The 23,655-nt window shown below is 52.8% G+C and overlaps 1 protein-coding gene across 1 annotated transcript in view; it reads left to right on the forward strand.

Annotated features, from left to right (window-relative positions):
• The first annotated feature begins 16,711 nt into the window (after nt 1-16,711).
• The window catches only part of CACNA2D4 (calcium voltage-gated channel auxiliary subunit alpha2delta 4), a 105,415-nt gene continuing 98,471 nt past the window's right edge, over nt 16,712-23,655 (forward strand). Inside the window, exons 1-3 of the mRNA XM_070620353.1 lie at nt 16,712-16,931; nt 20,130-20,211; nt 22,059-22,175. Coding sequence (XP_070476454.1) covers nt 16,828-16,931; nt 20,130-20,211; nt 22,059-22,175 — 303 coding nt within the window. The 5' untranslated portion in view covers nt 16,712-16,827. The remainder of the gene's footprint in view (nt 16,932-20,129; nt 20,212-22,058; nt 22,176-23,655) is intronic.

Raw genomic sequence — 23,655 nt, forward strand, 5'->3', positions numbered from 1 at the left:
CCTGGTGAACATCTGAGCTTGTTTCAGGGATGTTCCCACGAGGACTGTGGAGCGGAGGGCGGCAGCACTCTCCCTCTCTAACGTGCTACAGGTTGTGCCATTTGACACTTCCTCCAGCAACACATGCGAGTTCTAACGCATGCCCTTTCTTGCAAACTTGACATATTGTTGCTTTTTTGTTTTTAGCCATTTTGGTGGGGATGGTGGTGTCTCATTGTTGGGTTTTTGTGTGTGTGCGTGTGAGGAAGACTGGCCCTAAGCTAACATCCATCACCAATTCTTCCTCTATTTGCTTGAGGAAGATTGTCGCTGAGCTAACACCTGTGCCAGTCTTCCTCCATTTTATTTGGGACACTGCCACAGTGCGGCTTGATGAGCGGAGCTAGGTCCGCACCCAGGATCTGAACCTGCCAACCCCAGGCCACCAAAGTGGATCACACAAACTTAACTGCTACGCCACTGGGCCGGCCCCAGTCTCATTGTGGTTTTAGTCTGCATTTCCCAGATAACTAAGGGTGCCGAGCACAGATGCTGTATATGTGGATGTTGGTTAGTCATATGTGGTCTTCTGTCAAGTACCTGACCAAGTTTCATGCCCATTTTTTAATTGGGCTATTTGTTTTCCATATTGATTTGTCTTATTTCTTTTTCTGTTCTCATATGAGCCATTTATTGGATATGGAGAGAAAAACCTTTTTCCAGTCTGTTACTGGCCTATCACTCTTTTAATGGTGTCTTTTGATACAATTACACATGTTCTTAATTTCAACGAAGTCTAAGTTAGTACTTTTTCCTCTGACAATTAGTGCTTTTTGTGTTTTAAGAAATCTTTGCCTAGCCCTGGGCATCTATTTTTGATTTATGTCAGTGGTATTGTAGTATAAATCTCATTTTTTCCTCCTAAGTGCTATTTTTATTTTCCATCCTGGTCTCCATCTGCACGTCTAATGCACTGCTTCTCGTCGCTGCATGATACCCCGCTGTGTGCACCTGCACTTTGTCCACACGGCCGCCGTTCTTGACCCGTTCCTTGTGCGTTCACTCCTGTGTCACAGTGGGTCCCACTGCAGGGACGGCAAGGCGCTCAACCCAGGAAACTTTGTTCTTAAACGTGATAACATGCAAATGGTCGTCCGGAATCTCAGTGTGCCAACACTTCACTGACTCCAGGATGTGTTAACCTCACTCCTTTGTGTCTGAGTATCTCTGTATCAAAGCTGAACCTGCTTGTATCTATGCAGGAAAGCCGGAAGGAATGGCTCCCAAATACCGGCCAGCACAGTGGGGTCCCCTGAGGAGGCAGGGGCCTCACACCTCAGAGATTTGGTTTAGCAGGTCTGGGGTGAGGCCTAGGAACCTGCATTTCTCATAGACCCCACCCCACCCCCACCCCCACCCTCTAACCTCCTTCTCCTCTGGTAACCATTAATCTGTCCTCTTTGTCCATGTGTTTGTTTATCTTCCACATATAAGTGGAATCATGCCATATTTGTCTTTCTCTGTCTGGCTTACCTTGCTTAACATAATACCCTTGAGGTCCATCCATGTTGTTGCAAATGGGACGATTTTGTCATTTTTATGGCTGAGTAGTATTCCATTGTATAAATATACTGTATCTTCTTTATCCAGTCATGAGTCTGTGGGCGCTTAGGTTGCTTCTATGTCTTGGCTGTTGTGAAAATGCTGCAGTGAACACAGGGGTACATGGGTCTCTTTGAATTGCTAATATCATGTTCTTTGGATACATACCCAGTAGTGGGATGGCTGGGTGATACGGTATTTCTATTTTTAATTTTTTGAGAAATTTCCGTACTGTTTTCCATAGCGGCTGCACTAGTTTGCACTCCCACCAACAGTGTATGGTGGTTCCCTTTTCTCCACATCCTCTCCAACATTTGTTGTTCTTTGTCTCGGTAATTATAGGCATTCTGATGGGTGTAAGGTGATATCTCATTGTAGTTTTGATTACATTTCCTCAATAGTGATGTTGAACATCGTTTCATCTGCCTATTGGCCATCAGTATATCTTCTTTGGAGAAATATCTGTTCAGATCCTCTGCCCATTTTTCGATTGGGTGGTTTGCTTTGTTGTTGTCAAGTCATATGAGTTCTTTATATATTTTGGACATCAACCCCTTGTCAGATAAATGATTTACAAATATTTTCTCCCAGCTGTTGGGTTGTTTTTTCGTTTTGTCCATGGTTTCCTTTGCTTTGCAGAAGCTTTTTAGTCTGATGTAGTCCCATTTATTAACTTTTTCTTTTGTTTCCCTTGCCTGAATAGACATGGTATTTGAAAAGATGCTGCTAAGATCAGTGTCAAAGAGTGTACTACCTATATTTTCTTCTAGGATTTTTATGGTTTCCGGTCTTATATTCAAGTCTTTAATCATTTTGAGTTAATTTTTGTGTATGGTGCAAGATAATGGTCTACTTTCATTCTTTTGCATGTGGCTGTCCAGTTTTCCCAACACCGTTTATTGAAGAGAATTTCCTTTCTCCATTTTATGTTCTTGGCTCTGGTTTTATTTCTGGGCTTTCACTTCTGTTCCATTGATCTGTGTGTCTGTTTTTGTACCAGTACCATGCTGTTTTGATTACTATAGCTTTGTAGTATATTTTGAAGTCAGGGATTGTGATGCCTCCAGCTTTGTTCTTTTTTCTCAGGATTGCTTTGGCTATTCAGGGTCTTTTGTTGTTCCATATAAATTTTAGGATTCTTTGTTCTATTTCTGCGAAGAATGTCATTGGGATTCTGATTGGGATTGCATTGAATCTGTAGATTGCCTTAGGTAGTATGGACATTTTAACTATGTTTATTCTTCTGACCCATGAGCATGGAATATCTTTCCATTTCTTTGTGTCTTCAATTTCTTTCAATAATGTCTTATAGTTTTCAGTGTACAGGTCTTTCACCTCTTTGGTTAAGTTTATTCCTAGATATTTTATTCTTTTTTGTTGCAAAAGGATTGCACTTTTTGACAGGGTCACAGGGAAGGTCTCTCCAAGGAGGAAACAATTGAAGAAAGACCTGAAGGAGCTTCCGGAGCTAGCCACGTGGGAATCCGGGGCAAGAGCAGAGGACTCAGCTGCCGCTCCTTTGCTCTTTAACTCTTCACTGCCTCTCACGTGTCGGATACAGCTGGAGCATCATTTGCTATGCCCAGATATTCCTGAAACCTGTGAAGAGGACACCCACTAGCTGGAGACAGGCCCTACTGCCCACGCCCCAGGCACCCAAGACCATGCTGGTTGATCACGCAACCACTGTCCACCTCTCTCCTTCCTCCATTCTATCAGACCTCAAGTTTGCAAGTATCCTTTCTGTGGCCACATTCTTTTGGGGACATAGGCCCCAGCCCAGAAGGGACTCCTGATTGGTTTAAGCTAGTTGTGGCAGTCCCCATCCCATTGCCCATGACTCCTTCAGGCGTGGGCAGAGAACGCAGCCTGACCATTGGAAAACAAAAGGAAGTCTGCTGGGTGATTTCAGGAGTAAATGTTCCTCACAGATAAGAGATGCACAGGCAAAATCTAGTCCCTCTTCTCCTTCAAGGTATTGTTATGTCTGATTGCAATGCCTGCCGCAACAGCAGCCATCCTGTGACCACGAGGGGAGCTAGCTTGAGGACAATCCAAAATATTGAGGATGAGAGGGAAGAAAGATGAAAGTAACTTGGGTCTTTGGCGACCTCATTGAGCTGCTGCATTAATCAACGCTGGAACCATCTAGACTTCTTATGTGAGATATTAAATTGTCATTATTGAAGTCACTTGAGTAGGAGTTTTCTGTTACTTTCAGCCAAAAGCACTACATGATCGCTCCACTCCCACACTCTCAGCATATTTAGGACACTCTTCTGACAGCTCCCTGAAGACGGTGGCTAGGCAGAGTCTACTCTCTACTCTTAGGACCTAGAGGACCACTGGGTGTTTGGGAGACCCTTGGGCTTACTGTCAGACTTAATCTGTCTTCACAACAGCGCAGAGCACGGTATGTGGGGCAAAGGGCAAAGGGCTGCTCCCGCCCTGGGTCCCCATGCTCAGCTCTTGAGTCGAGATTTTCTTTTGCGTCTGCCTCCTCAGCAGCCTACGAGCAAGATGACTATCACCTCAGTGGCGGTGAGCCCTCGGGGGGCCCGGCACAGTGCCAGGTGCAGAGGAGGTGCTCGACAAAGGTTTGCTGAGCGGTGGCCCGAGATGGAGAGCAATTGAGAAGCAAGAGAAGAGGAGAGCAGGAGCAGGAGCAAGGAGGGACTAGCAGAGCGAACAGGGTCAGGGAGCGGGAGAATGAAGCGGGGCTTCCAGAGGAGGGTGTGCAGAGAAAGCTTATAGAGTGTGGCTTGCTCATGGGGACAGTGGAGGCCTCTTGAAGCGAGAAGCCAAGGCTGTGAAACAGCAGGATGGAGACCCAAGGGACCCAGAAGCCAGTGTCACGGCTAAGCGAGCCTGAGCAAACACCTCACTGTCTGCGTGCTCATCTGGTCCCCTCCGCCCTCCTCTCCGCCTCCTCACCCGCCTCCTCTCTCCCTCCCCCTCTGGCTCTCCGCCGACCTTTCCCTCTCCCTCTGGCTGGCTCGCTCTCATTGTCTTCTCGTCGGGAAATGAGGACACAGCTTCGGCTTAGGAGGATGACCCTCTAGCTGAGAGTAGTTCTAGCTGTGGTTCCCAAAATGCTCTGGGGATTCACCAGAACCAGTAATGCCTTTGTTTCCTCCCCTCCGCCACTCATTCTGCTGCTCCAGAATAGTTGCTGACGCAAGCAGAGGAAAGGCTGCGCAGATGTCACCCACCCCCCCTCCAGGTCTGCTGCTGCAGTCTTCCCAGTGAGACGGGCTGCCTGTGTCGCGGAGCCCAGGCAGGATGACGAGGACAATGACAGGGATGACCATAGCATGTAGGGAGTAAGTGCTTGCTGTGTGCTGGGCAGTGTGAAGCAGGGTCACCTGCATCCTCTCACACCCAGCACCTGCAGGGCAGGTGCCACGGCTCTTCGTTCTGTTGAGGAAATTGAAAGTCAAAAACAATGACTCCAACTCTCATTTGCCACTTGACCTTCTGTGACTTTGTTCCCCAAGGTAGAGACGGGAGCCTGTTCCCCAGTCCTCTGAGGTGTACTCAAGTGCATTGTGAATTGAAACTTTAGCCCGACCCAGGCAAGAACTCGAACTGTCCCACTGGAGGACTGCTGGTCAATGGAATGAGAGTCCACTAACCAGGGCAGGTGCTTGTCACGCAATGTGGAGACCTGATTTGGTTTCTTTACCGGAGTAAATTGACAAAGCTTTGTGCTACTCATGTATTCTCCCTGCTCAGGATGAAGTAGGTGAGAACTTCCTCAGGTCAGTGGGGTTCATTTTAATCTCACATCAGTGCAGTTGGTAAGGCAGTATTTTTCTTACAGATTGCTTCAAGAAAGCCCTGCATATATCTGATAAGGGTTAATATCCAAAATATATAAAGAATTCATACAACTGAATAGCAAAAAAGTAAGTAATCCAATTTAAAATGGGCAGAGGATCTGAATGGATATTCTTCCAAAGAAGATGTACAATAGCCAACAGGTACATGAAAAGATGCTCAACATCATTAGTCATTAGGGAAATTCAAGTTAAAACCACAAGGAGATATCACCTCATGCCTGTTAGAATAACCATCATCAAAAAGACAAGAGATGACAAATGCTGGTGAGGATGTGGAGGAAAGGGAGCCCTTTGCACAGTTGGTGGGAATGTAAATTGGTGCAGCCACTATGGAAAACAGTGTGGAAAACATTAAATAGAACTACCATGTGATCCAGCAATTCCACTTCTAGGTATTTATCCTGAAGGAAATGAAAACGCTAACTCAGAAATATATCTGCACCCTGACGTTCACGGCAGGATTATTCACAACAGCCAAGTCAGGGAAACAACCCAAGTGTCCACTGATGGATGAATGGATAAAGAAGTTGTGGTATATGTATATACAATGGAATAATATTCAGCCATAAAAATGAGGAAATCCTACCATTTGTGACAACACAGGTGGATCTTAAAGGCATTATGCTAAGTGAAATAAGTTGGAAAGACAAATATTATGTGATCTCACTTATCTGTGGAATCTAAAAAACAAACCAACCAGAAAACTCAAGAAAAAGAGATCAGATATGTGGTTAACAGAGGTTGTGGGAGAGGGGGAATTGGAGGAAGGTAGTCAAAAGGTACAAACTTCAGGTCCGGCTCAGTGGTGTAGTGGTTGGGTTTGGCGCACTCTGCTTAGGCAACCTTGGTTCATGAGTTTGGATCCCAGTCATGGACCTGCACTACTCACAGGCCATGCTGTGGTGGCAACCCACATACAAAATGTGGAGGAAGATTGGCAACAGATGTTAGCTTAGGGCCAATCTTCCTCAGGAAAAAAAAAAGATAGAAACTTCCAGTTACAAGGTAAGTAAGCAGTAGGGTTGTGCTGTGCAGCATGATGACTGTAGCTGATACTGCTGTACAACACACAGGGAAGTTGTTGAGAGAGTAGATCCTAAGAGTTCTCATCACAAGGAGAACACTTTTTTCTTTTCTTTTTATTCTCTCTGTATGAGATGATGGATGTTAACTAAACCTATTGTGGTCATCATTTCACAATATAGGTAAGTCAAACCATCATGCTGTATACCTTAAACTTATATATTGATGTATGTCAATTATTTCTCAATAAAACTGGAAAAAAATTTAAAAAAATAAAAAAGAAAGCAAGCCCTGCACAGAGGACCCAGCTCCTGCTGGGTCTCCTCGCTGCATTTTGTCCTGGATAATGCGGACCCTGGATGTCAGCCCCAAGTGGGACTTGACAGGCCCTTCTGGCCCGGAATGCTGTCCCTGGGAAGCTCAGAGTCACAATTTCTGAGCAAGCTTCCAGCGTGGACCAGGTCCGCATCACAGAACGTGGCCCAGCTCTCGAGGAAACCTTCCGCTCCCTGCCAGGGCCAGCCTCTCCACGCCCCAATTGCTTTCCCTTCCACTCCTTCAGCCCGCCGTGGCCTATGGGGCTCTGCACCGGTGCTGCCAGCTGAGCACGCCCGTGTTCCAGCACCTTCTGCCAACACCTTGCTCCAGCTGGCATGGGCCCCAGTTATTCTTCGTGGCGGGGCCAGGTTTTGAGAACCACATTGCCAGGATACAGCTGACCGATTCTAAATTTAAGCTCGTGGAATTTTTCAGACACAAGCAGTGGTGTGGCCTGCGGGACTGGCTTCCGCTCCAGTCTTGGCTGTGGGGCCAGGTGCTCGTTCTGACATTCCTGCGGTGGACACCACACATGCCCCTCCTCAGGGCTCTGCCCTTTCGTGGCTGCAGAGGAGCATGTTTAAGGTGAAGAGGACAGCTGATCTCTAGGGACTCTCCCAGGACTCCTTTCTCCTCCACTCTGACCTGCCGGGGCACCCAGAGGTCTCTCCCTGGGGTGCTGCCCGGCCCCTCAGCTTCCCCCCTTCTCCTCCTCAGCCTGGCCTCCCGCCTGCCCTGAAAGGGTTGCAACACTATCAATGGAAGTGACTCGGAGGTTAGTCTTTCTAGTGATGGGATCCTACTGAGCGAGTCTCCTGTGGAGGACACGGGGCAGTTTCCAAGGGGAACTGACATAGCTTATACTTCTCCACATGGAGGGAGAGCCCTGGACACAGCCCGTTGGCCTGACAGGACGGGAATCGCCAAGCTGACCTCAGGGCCACCTGTCCATCATCTTCGCCCTCTCCTCTGACAAGCCCTTTTACACTGGGTATCGCCTAGGACCATCTTGGCAGACCATGTGCGTGTGTTTTATTGTGTGGAATTTCCATTCATCTGTATGTGCCGCGTACGATGTGCTTGAATTGGGACTTTGCGCTATGCGGGTATGTGTGTGTGTGTGTGCACTTACTGCCTCCCAAACACGAAGCCCACTGTGCTCCCTGAGGTTGGCACCTTGCTTCTTCCCACGAGGATTTGAATGTCTTGCGTTTGCATGGAACCTCACGTTCTCACATCCACTATCTCGTATGATCCCCTCCGATAAGAACCATATACATTATTGTAAGTAGATGACAAAATCAAGGATAAAGGCTTAGGGTGGCGGGTGATTAGTACCAGGTGGAGACTAGAAGCCAGGTCTTCCGATCCCAGGAGGTGCGGCTCCTTCCCGGGCACCAACTAGGAAGGAAAGCCGGGAAAATGCTCCCAGACATCACGGCCTCGCGCCCCGCAGCGGAGTCCTCCTCCAGCCTCCGCCCTTATGTACCCTCGTTTTCTCCTCTGAAGAAGAGGGGGTACACTCCTCGCCAGCTCCCCTTGAAGTGTCCTGGGAGTAAGTCAATCCTTGTATAGGAAGCGAATTTGTGTGCAAGTAATAATAGAGAATGTTTTTGAGTGCCAGATCCTGATTCTGGCTTACCTGCAGAATCTCATTTACTACTTCAGGGAGTGAGGCAGACAAGTTGCCCACACAATACCCATTCTCCTGTTCTTCCTTGATAACAATGCCCAACCCTGGCAAGACATCGTGATTCGTTAGACCAGCTGGGACGATACTTTTCACATCTTTCCAGCCTACCTTACGGCTCATGGTAACTGTGTGGGCCGCTTTTGGCTGATGGGCCAGAAATATAAGTTTGCTGGTGGAGGGGGTAGTGAGGTTCTGGGGAAAATTTTTGCCTTCATGCTAAGAAAGATCAGAAGCATCTGGCAAGGCCCTTCTCTTTTCCCCTACCTTGAACTCAGACATGATGTTTAGAATGGCAGCAGCCATCTGTGACAATAAGGTGACAAGTCTAAAGATGAATGCAGCATGCTAAGGAGGAAAGGGTGGAAAGGAGGAGCACCTGGACCTCCGTGAGCACCTCAGAGCTGCCGAACCGAGACCAGCAACTGCCCGCTCCAGGCTTCCGGCTGAGTCATTGAGAGCTGGGTTTCCTGGTACCTGCAGCTGACACAGATAGGTCGTGTCATTCCTATTTCACAGAGAAGAAAACGAGATGCCTGGGACCACAGAATATGAAAGAAACAGGCCTAGAGTTCAAAGCCAGACCCTCAGACACCAGAGCCTGAGCTCTCTCATTGCCTGTAGAGCTTGTTAAGCAAATTACTAGTATAAGTGAGATTGCAAGGAGAACATTTATCCTATTTAAAGGGACAATTACAGGTTAATTACAGACAGTGCTGGAGTCCTCTCCCCGGCCACGGTCACCTGTATAAGCCCTCAGGAGAAGACGTGGGCCTTAGCAGGGCTGAGCAAATGCAAACCCTCTTCAGACACAGGCCATCTGCAATGGGGCTGAAGGTGAGGGCCACCTCTGGAGGACTCCAGCACCCGGGCTAGTCAAGCCCCTGCAGCCTGCAACGAGGAAGCTGAGGCCCAGAGAGGGGAGCCCTTTGCCCAAAGACATGCCCAGTTCAGGGCAGAGCCGAGACAAGGCGCCAGGCCTCCCTCCCCAGGTGGGCACTCTTTCCACCCCCACCACCAGCCGTTTCCAGAGCCCTGTCCTCATGCTACTCGGTCAAGACTTGGACCTAGTTTGAGAAGAGAGCTTTGTGCTCCCCGTCCACGTCCCCGCAGTGAAGCTGCAGTCCGTGCGTGTGCTGGCTGCTCTCTGCGTGGGCAGGGTCACATTGCCACATTGCTCTCATTTCCCTGTTTATTTACTTATTTATTTTTGAGGAAGACTGGCCCTGAGCTAACATCTGTGCCCATCTTCCTCTACTTTATACGTGGGACGCCTACCACAGCATGGCTTGGTGAGTGGTATGTAGGTTGGTGCCCGGGATCCGAACCGGTGAACCCTGGGCCGCCGAAGTGCTGCGCACAAAGTCGACCACTGCACCACCGGACCGGCCCCGCATTTCCCTGTTTATATATGGGGGTCCTGGGGCCCACCATGACATGTCAGAGCTGGGAGTACACCATCCTGGCTCATTGCAAGCCCTTACTTAGTGGTTACATGAGGGAATTCCTGGCTTGTGGCTGCCGCCTCTCAGCAAGCACTTCCTCGCGTCTTCCCTCTCGAAGCCTGTTCCTTGAAGCTTGACTCTCCTCTTGAGGCCTCTCCGCACTCCTGCTGGGGCTGTCACGTGGGGGGCATGCGGAGAGCGGTGGAAATTCACCAAGTGCTTTACCATCGGGTCCTCGCCCAGCGCTTCAAGTCCCTCAGCGCCTCTTCCAGGTTCCTCCTGCCTCAGTACCCCTCCCCCCCAGACACACACACGCGCGCACACACACGACACATGCACAACACACGCAAGCGCACACTCATCCTTCCTCTAACAAGCTACCTTCAAGGTGTTTATAGACCCAACGGGTCCCCAAGGGGCCCTCTCTGGGCAGCCAGCTCTAATTAGCCCAGTGCCCTCTGCCCTGGGACTTTGCTCTGCCTCCGTCTCTCCTGGCAGAAGGGACAAATTGGAGCCTGACGTCCCTCAGGTGACTGCATCAGGTTGATGCCAGGCTGTTGCTCACGTTGTCACCTACGTCCAAGCTGTGTTTCTTTGTGGTCAGTGGGGCTGGTGTGTGTGTGAGGTTGGAGGAGATACGTGTGAATTACACCATAGCATTTTGCTTAATGGCCTTATTTCTCCCTTCCTCTTCCCTTGTTAAGAGTAAAAATTGTCTGAGCCATGATTAAAGGCATTAGGAACACTTATTCTCCGAATCAAAGCTCTAGAATCCAGCCAGAACTAGTATTTTGTAGCAATGGATGTTTTAAAAATGGGAAGGAGCCCCTGGGATACAGAGCAGGGTCCAGACTCCTGGCTATGCCCAGGGCAGCTATAGCTGCCTCCTCTTTTCCCCCCCACTTTTTTTTTTATGATTATTTTAAAGATTGGCACGTGAGCTAACAACTGTTGCCAATCTTCTTTTTTTTTCCTGCTTTTTCTCCCCAAACCCCCCCAGTACACAGTTATATATTTTTTCAGTTGTGGGTCCTTCTCGTTGTGGCATGTGGGACGCCACCTCAGCATGGCCTGACGAGTGGTGCCATGTCCACACCCAGGATCCGAACCGGTGAAACCCTGGGCCACCGAAGCAGAGCACGCGAACTTAACCACTCGGCCATGGGGCTGACCCCCCCCCACTTTTTTTTTAATATTGGTAAAAAAAAAAAAAAGAATCACATAACATGAAATCTACCATCCTAACCATTTCCAGTGTATAGTTTGGCAGTGTTAAGTACATTCACATTATTTTGTGACCAGTCTCCAGAGCTCTTGCAACACTGAAACGCTCCACGGTACCCGTTAGACAGCAGCTCCTCGTTCCCCACCCCTGGCCCAGCAACTGCCTTTCTACTTTCTCTCTACGAATTTGACTGCTCTAGGTACCTAATAGAAATGGAATCATATAGCTTTATCTTTTTGTGACTGGTTTATTTCACTTAGCTTGACGTCCTCAAGGTGCATCCATGTTGTAGCTTGTGGCAGAATCTCCTTCCTTTTGTGGCTGGATAATATTCCATTGCACGGATAATACCACGTTTTGCTTATCCATTCATTCTTCCGTGAACATTGGGTTGCTTCCACCTTTTGGTTATTGTGAATAGTGCTGCTGTGTACATGAGTGTATTAGTACTGTAGGTGCCCTTTGTAATGTCTTGTCATTTGAAGATGAAATGAGCCACCCATGACACATTTGCAAAATGAAGGAGAAAAGAAATGCCTTTGCATGGCACTGTGGCAGTTCCCAGACTCAGCACAGAGCCCTGGGGAACCTGTTCAAAGGCCCTGGTGGGGGGTGGGGGGGGGCGCTGCGGAGCAAGAGGTAGGACTTGGCCTGAGTCCTCACCTCACCTCCGATCAGAGCAACTCCACTTCCACAGCGTGTTCATTCCACACATAGTCACCTCCTTGTGCTGGGCGCTGTTTCAGGGCCCAGAACAGACCACAGGCCCTGCCCTCACAGAGCTTACACTTGAGCGGAGGGGAAAGGAGATGAACCCAAGACAGAGGGCAAATCCTGTTGAGGGTGTGTTTATGGCAACGAATAAGGAAAAGAAGGTGCTGGGAAGAGGGATGTGAAATGTCAGGGGCAGGTAAAATTTAGATCCTGTGGCCAGGGAAGGCTTCACTCATTGAAAAGGTGACTTAAAAAATAGAAATGTAGAAATGCATTTGAAAAATAGAAATGTAATTCACGTACCATAAAATCCACATGCCATACAATTGCACATTAAAGTGTACAATTCATTGGTTTTCAGTGTATTCACAAAGTCATGCATCGCCACCACTATCTAATTGCTGAAAATTTTCACCATAAAAGGTGACTTTTTGAGTAAAGATCTTACGCTGGATGTCTTCCATCTACTCCTCCGTCTACCTGCCCGCCCCGGGCCCTGGGAGGAGGACTGGGCTGGAGCGCACTGAGGCTCCTTCCCTCAGCCTTCGGTCCACTCTAACAGCTGGGAGCCCCCACAGGGGGTCAGCGGGAGGGGGAGAGGGGCTGGGGCCTTTACTCCTGCAGCCCCCTCTGCAGCCCCCTCTGGGTGGGGGCAGGAGTGGGACCACCACGGGCTGGCTGCATCCTGAGGCTGCAGTCCCCCTAGAACCACTGTCTCCACGCAGCTCACTCTCTTTCCGAGTTCCAGCGACTTTCCCTCCCCCTCGTCCTGTCAGGCCCAGTGATTGGGTCCCTGCTCATTGCAGCGCAGGATACTCCAGTGTCCCTGTGGCTTCCTCCATATACTCTGTCCAGACCTCTGTAAATAGTCCCTTTATTAAACTCTTTTCAAGTCACCCAATATAAGCATGCCGTCTCTTCATGCCAGGGCCCCTGACTGACAGAGACCTGGTGGAAAAGAAAGAGCTGGCCCCCAGCGGACAGCAGCGCAAGCAGAGCTGGGGCATGGGGCGGTGGCGTGCTGGAAACTCAAAGGCCCTGAGCTGGGCACAGGCCTGGCATGCTCAAGGAACAGCAAGATGCCGCTGTCGGGGGGCCATGAGTAAGGGCAGGCAGAGGAGACAGGCCTGGAAGGCAGCCAGCTCCAGCTCACGGAGAGCCTTGTGGCTGTGGTGGAAATTTGGCCTTTACTCTAGGTAGGATGGGCAGGCACTGCGGGCCTCCGAGCACAGAAGTGATGTGGTCTGATTACGCTCTAGAAAGAGCCCTTGGTTGCCGTGTTAGGAACAGACTGGAAGGGGAGAGCAGAGGCAAGGAGGCTAGTGGTCAGACAGAGGCCCAGCAGGAGCTGGGCGGGAGGCTCACAGTGGGATGATGGGAGGAAATTTCTTTTCAAAGGTGTGGATGTAGAGAAAACACTAGGGTCACCCAGGGCTTAGGGGCAGCCGAGTTGTCACCTCCTTTCAGGTCACAGGATAGAAGTGGTCACTGCTGGAGCTGTGAGGCTGTGTCTGTGAAGGTGTTTCTGGATGAGATTTACATTTAGATCAACAGACTTGAGTAAAGTACACTGCCCTCCTTAATGTGGGGGGGCCTCATCCAATCAGTTGAGGGCCTGCAAAGAACACAGGCTGACCTCTGCTGTGAGTAAGGAAGAATTCCTCCTACCTGACAGCCTTTGAGCTGGGATGTTGGTGTTTTCCTTCCTTTGCACCAAATTGAATCATGACAGTTTTCCCTAGGTCTCAAGCCTGCCAGCCTCTGGCCTGGAACCACCCCACCCACTCTCCTGGGTCTCCAGCTTGCCCACCGCAGAGCTTCCGGTGCGTCAGCCTCCTTAATTGTGTGAGCCAATGCCGTATAATAAAGCTCTTTCTCTCTCTCCACGTGTCCTGTTGGTTCTGTTTCTCTGTAGAGCCCTGAGCACTACAGGGAGAGTCGAGCCGGGGGCCCCCGAAGAGGCCCAGTGGTGTGGGGTGGAGAGCCCGGCCAGTCCAAGGAGCTTGCTCTCTTCCCCACCATGCTAGCTCCAGGCACCTCGCCCCCAGGGCCTGGTGAGGGGCTCGCCCCAAGCAGATCCCCAGGGAAGTGGGTTAGGTTGGATTAAATCATTAGGCGTTTGAGATGTAGGACTGACCCAGAGACAGCCGGAGTCCTCCTCCCCTCAGAGCCCAGACAGACCACACAGCTTCCCTCCCACCCAGCAGGAGCGACAGCCTCCCTGGCCTGCAGCGAGGGGGGTGCCCCTGAAGGTTCTGAGTTTCCAAGGTCTCTCTTAAGGACTGAAAATTCCTTAGCTCTAGGCTCTGCTCCCACGTTTCACTCTATTCCTGCGAAGAAATCCCTTCTCTGAAGTCCTCTGCCCTGCCCTCCTCCCCCGGCTCCTTCCACAAGCCCCAGTGCTTCATGGTGGACCCCGGTCAGAGGGGCCGCGGTCCGCAGACGCCAGAGCTGGCCAGGCAACGACGCGGACATAGCAAACTCGATTCTGAGTTGTTGAAAAGGTGTTTTCTCAGAACAGCTGGTGAGGGCACGTGTGGGGTGCGCTGCCTCGGTAGGTCTGTAAAAAGACAGGCTATTACTTTACCCACCATTCTAACGTCAGTATTTGTCATTCCAAGCACTTGGAAGGCTTCCTCAGCAGGTCTACGGGGCTGGGGGGACCCGGCCACCACGGTGTCAATGACATGCGCAAAATGGGCACGGACAGAGCTTTCTGAGCGGCGCCCGTGCCCAACACCCAGGAGGAGTCAGGTCTGCCAGGAGCAGGCGCTGAATGGCAGGAGCGGGTCTGGGGCTCAGGAGCTTGTGTCATTGGGGGTGGTCATCCCTACTAGGAAAAGAATACAAACTACAAATACAAAAATAGATGTAAAAGTGAAAATTTATTTAGGATGAAAAAAATCACTCCAAATTGCAAATTTTAAAAAGTTGATGAACACCACACACATCACAAAATCTAGAAAAATTACATATTCTTTTTATTTATTAATTGCCCCACACACCTCTGTAGTACTTTTTCTAAATTTGGTATGATTTGTAATCCTCAAAAATTTACCTGAAATTAACGCAGGCACAGGAACAATTCAGACGCCTTTAAAAATCACTGCCGGGCCAGCCCTGCTGGCCTCGTGGTTAAGTTTGGCGTGCTCTGCTTCAGCAGCCTGGGTTCGGTTCCCAGGTGGGGACTTACACCACTGGTCTGTCAGTGGCCATGCTGTGACAGTGGCTCACATACAAAAAGAGGAAGATTGGCAACAGATGTTAGTTCAGGGTGAATCTTCCTCAGGAAAAAAAAAATCCCTGCCACGTTGTATTGAGCCACATAATTGTGTAACCAGATTCCTCTGATGCTACAACGTTGACTTACTGAAGTGTGTGCGGGGGAGTTCGTCACTAGGACACTTGCCTCTCCAGGCATTTCTCTGTGCGGGTGGCCATTCTGCATGCCATTTTGCTGGAACCAGCAGGTTGTGTCAGGCCGCAGTGCATCGGGCACTCGGAGCAGCACCCTGGCTGGGGTGGAAACTGTGACGTCACCCCCAGTGCTCAGGTGGTACTATTACCACTTTGGGCCCACAAACACAAGAATTTTTATCAAATTCTGTTTTGCATAACTCTGGTCAGCAGGGGAGGCCCATGCGTGGCGAGTTAAGCCGCACACTGGACATGGACTCCTTCCCCCACGGGAGAGCCCCGTCCCGGCCGGGTCATCGTGGGAACCCAGCCCCCTGCTAGCAGGTCTGCGGACGAGCTTCTGGCTCTGTCTTCCAGACTTTCCTCTGCCCTCCCCTCCCACATGCTCCCAGCTAAGGCACTGCAGGACCCTCACTTGGGTCAAGGCCAGGTGCTGCCCCTGGGCTCCTGATGCAGGCGACTCGCGCTGGGTGATGCGGGTTCCCGGAAACCAGTCCCACACCAGGATGGCTGGAGATGACTTGTCCATGCAAGGAAGCAACGGTGAGCTGTGGAAATTATCCCACTGAGCCCACATTAAATGCTTACCCGCCTCAGCTTCCCCTTAGCTGGATCCTCCAAATGCCCACAGCCACTCAAACATCACCCAGCCAGGGGAGATGGGACAGAAGAAGCTGGAACGGAGAGAGCCAGAGGCCTTAGCCAGCCGTGGTGGGACTCACACTCTGGCGTGTATTAGGAACATGCTATGCGAGGGAGGGGCCCTGCGGCTTCCCTGGCTTCACCTCGAATGCGTCCAGAGCCTAGAACCAGGAGCAGGTGAGATGTGGGGGCCCTGGCATGTATACACAGTTTCTGACCTGGCCAAAGGCAGCAGGACTGGAGATATGAGCCAGAGTGAGTCAGCTCTGTCCCCTAGCCTCCCTGTGCCTCCAGGGCCCTGAAAGTAGGGATGATGACCCCAACCTCCCAGGACTGTATGTTTAAAGAGAGGATGTGTAATGGCGCTTAGTAATGTGGAGTGAGGGACAAACAGCTGTTGTCCTGGGTCCAGCCTCACAACGTGCACAGCATCCTCCTGCCCTCGGGCCGGAAAGAGCAGGCCTCCACGAACAGGTCTGCCTCTTTAATGCAAGGGGTGTGCTCCTATCCCCAACAGAAGGAGCCGAGCCCAGTGTCCTGAAATGGGGGTAATCCTGTTGAGGTCACCCTGCCAGCCCCTCTCCCTGCAGTCAGGCGGGGATTAGAAGAGAGGCCAGTGGATTAACGGGCTCATTTTGTCACCACCTCCCTGGGCGCACTGGCAGCCCCTCCTGGAGCCTGCTCATCGGCAGGGCGGAGAGCACACCCCTCGCCCCGGGCCCTGCCCCAGGATCCGCCTGAGCGCCAGGGGACCCCAGGCTAGCCAGCACCTGCAAGGCGCAAGGCGTGGGGACCTCCCAAGGATCCGAGCGACAGGCAGACAGGGCTCGTGTCTGAGGCTGCTCTTTCCTCTGCGGCTCGCGGTCCCAGCGCGGGCATCCTGCCGGGACTCCCCGGGCTCCACCAGACACCAGGTCCGCCCACGGCAGGATGCGCTGGGCCTCCCTGCCGAAGACCGCTGTCATGCTGTGGCTGCTGCTGTCCAGCACCTCCCCGTCCCCCGCGTGGGGGCAGGCCGAGATTCCTCTGGAAATGTAAGCATCAAGTTCAGCCCCCACCCCGGAAACCCTTTTGCCCACCCCCCCCCCCGCCCCCCGCAGACCTAACGCTCTCCTCCTCCTCCTCCGACTTCCCTCCAGGCTCTCCCCTGGGGGCTCCACTGCCCACTCTCCCTCTCTCGCTGTGAAGACCTTTGCTGTACCCTCCTCTCTTCCCCAGAGCGCCCCCAGTTTGGAGTCCCGCGCGCCCCCCGGACGCCGGACGGTTTCAGGCCGAGCTGCGCTCAGGCCCCGCGCCCGGCGGGACGCTCCTGGGGATGATCGATCGCTGCGGTCAGGCGACCGGGAGCGGGAGCCGTGCTGGCTCTAAGTGATCATCGCGGCTCCCCGAGGATTTGTTAGGGAGTTTGGGTTTTGACAATCTGAAAGAGTGAAGCAGTTCTAAACCCACAAAATGGCTCCTGCAACCAGGAACTGGGAACACTGGCACGTTGGTAGCCTGAATCTTCCCGTTCTGCGCCTTTCTGCCTCCTTCCAGGCCCCGTTCTACGTCCTGTCATTAAGACCAGCTCCAGGAAAGGATCTGGTATCAGTCATTTATACTTTGGTATAAATTTAAATTACTGTGTGACCCCTCTGGGGTGTTTGGCTTTTAGTCCTTAGCTCTGTGGCGCTATTATAGAAACTTCCAACCCGTGGGGAGCAGAGCACTCCAGACAAAAGAGGGTTATCTACTCAGTCCATCTCTGAGTCCAGCATGACAGGCCACCAGACCAACAGTAACCTCCCATCCTAGTGGAAGTGGGGACCAGGGAGCCTGAGCGATTGCAGTGTGTGTTCTCAGCCTTGCTGAGCAGCATCGTTTCCATCTAGCTGCACAGCCTCTGCTTTTTTATACGCCTGGCGCTGTGTTAGGTGCCTTACACAGGATGCCTGGGGTCCACACAGACATGCAGGGGTGGGTAACAGCACCCCCCGTTCTGCAGCTGAGGAAATAGCTCAGAGAGGTTGGGCAGCTTCGCCAAGTTCCCGCAGCCAGTAAACGGAAGTGCCGGAATTTGAGCTCCAGTCAGCCTGGCCGCGGCTGACCGTCCCCCACTGCCAGCGTGAGACTGCCCGCTGCTGAGGGGGGGATGATTTGCATGCCTGGAGCACACACCAATGGGAGAAGGCGAACTCTGGGCACAGGCTGAGTGCCCAGCAGAGGTGGCTGGGATCCAGGGCTTCCCTGGGGAGAGCCACAGAGGGGACCACCTACACAAAACCTTGAAGGAGTCGGCTGGGATTGACGGCCCACAAACAGCCCACAGCCACCGCCCCCCCCCCCCTTAGCCCAGGCCTTTAACCGCCCCCACAACTGGATCCTTCTCAGTTTTTCCCACCCCAAAGACTCCGAACCTCTCTGCTGTCAAGCCGGCCCTCCCTCCCACTCAGCCCCCGCCTCGCCCCGCCCTGGCCCCTACTGTCCTCCCAAATCTGCCCTGCCAAGCTCACCGGAGTCTCGTTGCCAGATTCGGTGGATGCTTCCGGCCTCCTCTCCCTGGACTCTTGTTTTGGATGCCAGCCTCCCCCTTTTCCTTGGATCTCAGCGCCTCAACTTCCGTAGCGCTGTGCCCTCCCGGGTCTCCCGGGCGCCCGCTACCTTTCATCTTTCTCAGGGCTCCCTTCCCTCTGCCTGCCCCTGAGATTGTTGGTGCTCCCCAGGGCTTGTCATCCCCTCAGATCTTCTCAGGCTATGCGCTGTCATTGAGAGAGCCCATCTTCCCTCAGAATTTCAACCCCCGACCCGTGTACTAATGACTCTCAGCCCTGCCTCTGCCTGTTAGACTCAGACATCCGTGGCCTGTGGATAGCTCTTCCTAAACATCATCTGTTCAAGTTTGTGTCTTTCAAGACGCAGAGATTGGTGCCTTCTAGAGTTGTGCAGTACACAACCTGGCCAGCGCACCCTTCCCCATAGCGCTGCAGCAGGAACCTCCCATTCTGCTTCCCAGGCTGCACCATGACCTTGCGCCCTCCCCGACATGCTCCCCCTGAGCTTCCTGATCGTCTTAAGTTTATCCATCACACCGCCTTCAGCTCGAATGCCCAAGCTAGAAAACTGGAAGTCATCTTTGACCCCTCCGAGCTCTTCTCTTCTCTCTGCCTGGAATTCTCTTTGTCCGGCTAGACCCTTCCAAACTTCCAACACTGCACCCAGACCCCGCCTCTCCCGGGAAGCCGTCCCTCGCCACCGCTGCCCCTCCAGGGCTTTGCTGGCGACCCAGCCAACGCGTCCTATGCTCCCTGTATGGGAAGGGCTGTCCCTCAAGGGGGCCTTCACAGAGGTCAGGACCCCAGTGTGGCCCCAGCACCGTGTGCGGGCCCGGCTCGCGGGAGGCCGCAGTAAACACTGACTGAGGGACTGACTGAATGCCGACCTTGACACGGCCACGCACGCAAACTCCTTTTGCTCCAGCTACAGAGGCTCAGACAGTCCTTTATGCCCACCGCAGGCGCCTGCCAGCCAGCCCAGATGGCGAGAACTCAGTGCCCTTTGGGGGTCGGACAAGAGGTCAGGTATCCCCGCTGGGCAGCCTGCACCAGGGTGGGGGCCCTCGTGCCCAGCCAGCCCTTGGCCCAGCGGGAGCAGCTCAGAGCCTTTCCTCTGCCTGTCTGCCCCACGCTGCCTCTGAGGTTTCAGCAGAGGACTCAGCACCCACGGTGGCCCTGAGCAGGACATGCTGGAGGCAACAACCCGTGGAGGAGCTGCAGCCATGCCCAGGCAGCACTTGCATCCGTGCCCCGGGTCCTCCCTGCCCTGTGCTGGCGTGGGCACAGCCTCTTCCCCTCCTTCGCTCCTCTCCGTTCTCCACCCACAAACCGCAGCCCCTGGGGGCCTGGGGTCAGGCTTTGGTTCGGGGTTCGTTGACCCTGCCCCTGCGCCTCAGCGGGAGACCCAGCCCAGGGTGTCCTGTGCACACAGAGCAGCCTCTGGGCCCCGGTCCTCCGAGTCCCCTGCACTGGCTGGGGGGACAGTAGCTCTTTGTGTTTTCTGGGTGTTCGTCAGTGTGTATGCATTCGTGTGTGTACGTCTATGTATATACACGCATATCTGTATATATTATGTAGGTCTCTGTTTGTGGGTGTTTGTGTGTGTGTGCATCAGTAGGTGTCTGAGTATAGACACCTGTCTTCTGTGTGCATATCTGTGTGCATCTGTGCAAGTGTCTCTGTATCTGTGTGTGTGTACAGGGTGAAGCTGTGGGCGGACACCTTTGGTGGGGACCTGTATAAGACTGTGACCAAATACTCAGGCTCGCTCCTGCTGCAGAAGGTCAGTAACCCCTTCCGGGGAGCTCACAGGGGTCAGAGGGCAGTCAGCAGGGAGTCAGGTGGCCCTTCCAGAAGAGAATCCCCAAAAGGCCGTGAGGGGTCTTGGAGATCATCTAATCCAATCTCCTCACTTTCAGATGGGGAGAGTGAGACCCAGGGAGGAGAACAACTTGCCCAAGTCACAGAGCAAGTCAGTGGGGGCAGTACAGAGGGGTGGCCAAGAGCGTGGTGTCAGCTCAGATCCCTGGGAAGCTGATGCCGAGATGGAATAGACAGGCAAGAGACTCATTAGGGGGCATTGGGACTGTGAAGAACAAAAGGGAGAGGGAACTGGAGCCAGCAGACTGGGATGCAGGCCTGACACCTGTGAACAGGGAGGGGAAGGCAGGAGGGGCAGGCAAGAGGGGCCTCAGGTGGCCGGGCCAGCCGTGTTGAGAGCCCTGCGGGGGCTGCTCAGGCAGGAAAAGCAGGTGATGGGCCTGTGGAAAGCAAGAAAGCAGGGAGAGATTTCCTTACCTCCAGTCTCAGGACCCCCAGCATGTCCGGGGGGACTGGAGACCCAAATGGGACCCTCGCCAAGGTCTGAGCCCATGCCTGGCTCCTGGGCAGGAACAGGACAATGTGCCAAGCCCCTCGCCCCATTTATTAACTGCTTTCTTTGCAGACTGACACCTAGCCTGTCCTCTTACTAGATTATAAACAACCTCATTTTCCTCCAACATTTATAACTCCCAGACCAGATTTAATAACAGCTTGCCATTGTCTACCATTATCATTTGCTCAGAGCCTTATATTCAGAATTTAATTCTCACCACAACTTCATGACATGAGTATGATCTTCACCATTTTCTAAACATTGCTAAAAGTAAGTCTCAGGCATTTCCGCCTACAGGTGACCCCACTGCAGCCACTGCCTCTGCCCCAACCCCCGCAGCTCCTCTGCATGGAGGGGGTGGGAGAAGCCGGGGTGGGTCGCCACAGGTGACTGTAGCAATGACAGATCACACCCCCTTCCACCCACACGGCGCTCCTCCACTCCAGACACCATTCCATCCCATCTTCCCATCATGCCCTGCAGCCCAGGTGAGGAAGGTGGAGCAGTAATCATGCAGCCGTTTTGTGTACAGTATTCTCCATGCATTCTAGAGCGCTCTCTAAAGCCTGCAAATGTCACATCTTACACATGAGAAAAGTGACTAACTCCCTAAGGTCACATGGCCAGTAGGTTGCTGAACTGGGTCACTGGACGTTGATTATAGACACACTCTGTGAGAGATTGTCTCCCACAGGCCCGGAGAAGAAACTGGAACCCAGCTCTCAACTCTCCTGGGCTGGTGGGCAGTTTGTCAGGTGGTGTCAACTCCTGCAGCCACTGAGCTCTGCCTGGACAGGGAGACTCGAGGCTCACGTGGATGCAAGCAGGGCACACTGACATCACGAGGCGTCGGCAAAGATGAACTGATGTCTCACAGTCCATGTGAGCCGCCCCAGGGAGGCTGCATGACTGCACAAAGAACATGGAAGTCTGGGAAACCTGGCCCATCCCAGGTCCCCGGTTCACTGGCTGTGTGACCTTGGCCAAGTTCATTGACCTCTCTGAGCCTCAGTCTACTCCCTCTTAAGGCTATTAACTTCAATGTGTCCAGAGTCCGTGGAACAGAGAGGACATTTGATAAAAGACAGCTATTATTGTTAGTGGAGGAGATGATACGTGGCAGGAAGGGCTGTCCTTGCCCCTGGTTGGGTAGACAGGGTTTCACTAGTGTGAGTGCTCCAGCTGAGAGGACAGAGGCCATGCGTAATCACATCCGAGACACAGGTGACCATCTCTCCCACTTCCCTGAACAGAAATACAAGGATGTGGAGCCCAGTCTGAAGATCAAGGAGGTGGATGGCCTGGAGCTGGTGAGGAAGTTCTCAGAGGCCATGGAGACCATGCTGCGCAGGAAAGTGGAGGCTGTCAAGGTGCTCCAGGGCCTATGATCCATGGGGGGACTCCTCCTCGGCTCCCGTGACAGCAAAATGACCCTCACTGATGAGTCACCCTCCCACCCACATCATCCTTTTTGCTACCTCGCAAACGCCTGCCTGTATCCCCATGAGCCAAAAGATCCTTGCAAAGGAGGAAATGGTGGGAAGCAACGGAGACGGGAGAGGCAGGCACTTGAGCTCTGCCGTAGGGAGAGACGCCCCACACAGTAGGATCAACCTACAGTGTCGAGAGGGACTGGACTGTGCATCACCACCTCATAGTCAGTGACTGCTACAGAGTGAGGCCTTAGGAGTCACCTGCTGAATGAGCGGATGGTTGGACGGGTGGGTGGTGGATGGGTGGGAGTATAGCTGGATAGAGAGCATGCAAAGCAAGGCTCCCTCCCTCTGCTCTCCCTTCTCTCCTCTGTCCTTTTCTCCTTCCCCTCCTCCTCCCCTTCTGCCATACGACCCAGCTTTGTGGTACCCAAGTGCTCTGCGGGCTGCCCAGGCAGCAGAGGTGCTCACAGTGGTGGGCCTCACGCTCAGCTGATTCCATCACTGCACCTCCACCAAGCCTGGCTTGCCCTGGTAGAATCAGAACATGACACTTCCTTGGCATACCTGTGGGGACCTGGCTGGTTGGAGAGACACAGTTCCTGCCCCACCCAGACAGACATCTGGCCATCCAAGATCAATATTGTCCCCAAAAGGACTCCCTTTGGGCAGCCAGGAGAACAAGAGAGAGGAGATGGGGCCGGGGTGGTAGACCGCGCAGGGGAGGCTGAGGCCAGCGCTGAGGTCTGGGTGGGCTGGCTGAGGTGTTGGGAAGGCAAGCTGCAGCCTGCCGTGTGCCTGCCTGTCTCCCCATCTGCCCCATCGAAGCCCACAGCCTGGGAGGAATCTAGGGTCAAAGTCGCTGGGGCCTTCTTTCCCAGGCATTACAATTGGCAGCCTCTTTTCTCCAGGCTTAGGGGCAAGGGATCTTAGCATCAGGAAGCAACAAGAAGATACTTAGGGACAGGAGGGCCCATCCTGGGCCACAGCAGGAGGGCACTGACCTCACACACAACCTGCACCAGCAAACACCTGCCTCAGTCTGCAATGCTGGTTAAACCACCTCCCCGGGCAGAGCACAGGCACGGGATGCAGGAATGGACCACTGCAGGTGCTGGTGCTTGTGATACTAGAGCACAGGTACTCTTGGCACATACCCAGAGGCCAGGGCTCTGGGCTCCCCAGGCTCCTTCCCACGGCTTCAACTGCAGAAAGCACCCAAAGGAGCACTTGCTCTGCCGACCTCCAAGCGCCAGTCCCCGCTCCCTGCTGGGGGTCCTGTGGGGCCACAGCCACTGACACTTATTCGGGGGTCCCATGGAGAAACTGCCTGCAAAGCAGCTCTAACATCATCTTTGCTCTGTGACATTTCTTCATCACATCCTGGGACTTGGGGGTTGGGAGGGGGAAGGCAAGG

Source organism: Equus przewalskii, chromosome 5, assembly GCF_037783145.1.
Source record: "Equus przewalskii isolate Varuska chromosome 5, EquPr2, whole genome shotgun sequence".
NCBI classification, from domain to species: Eukaryota; Metazoa; Chordata; class Mammalia; order Perissodactyla; family Equidae; genus Equus; species Equus przewalskii.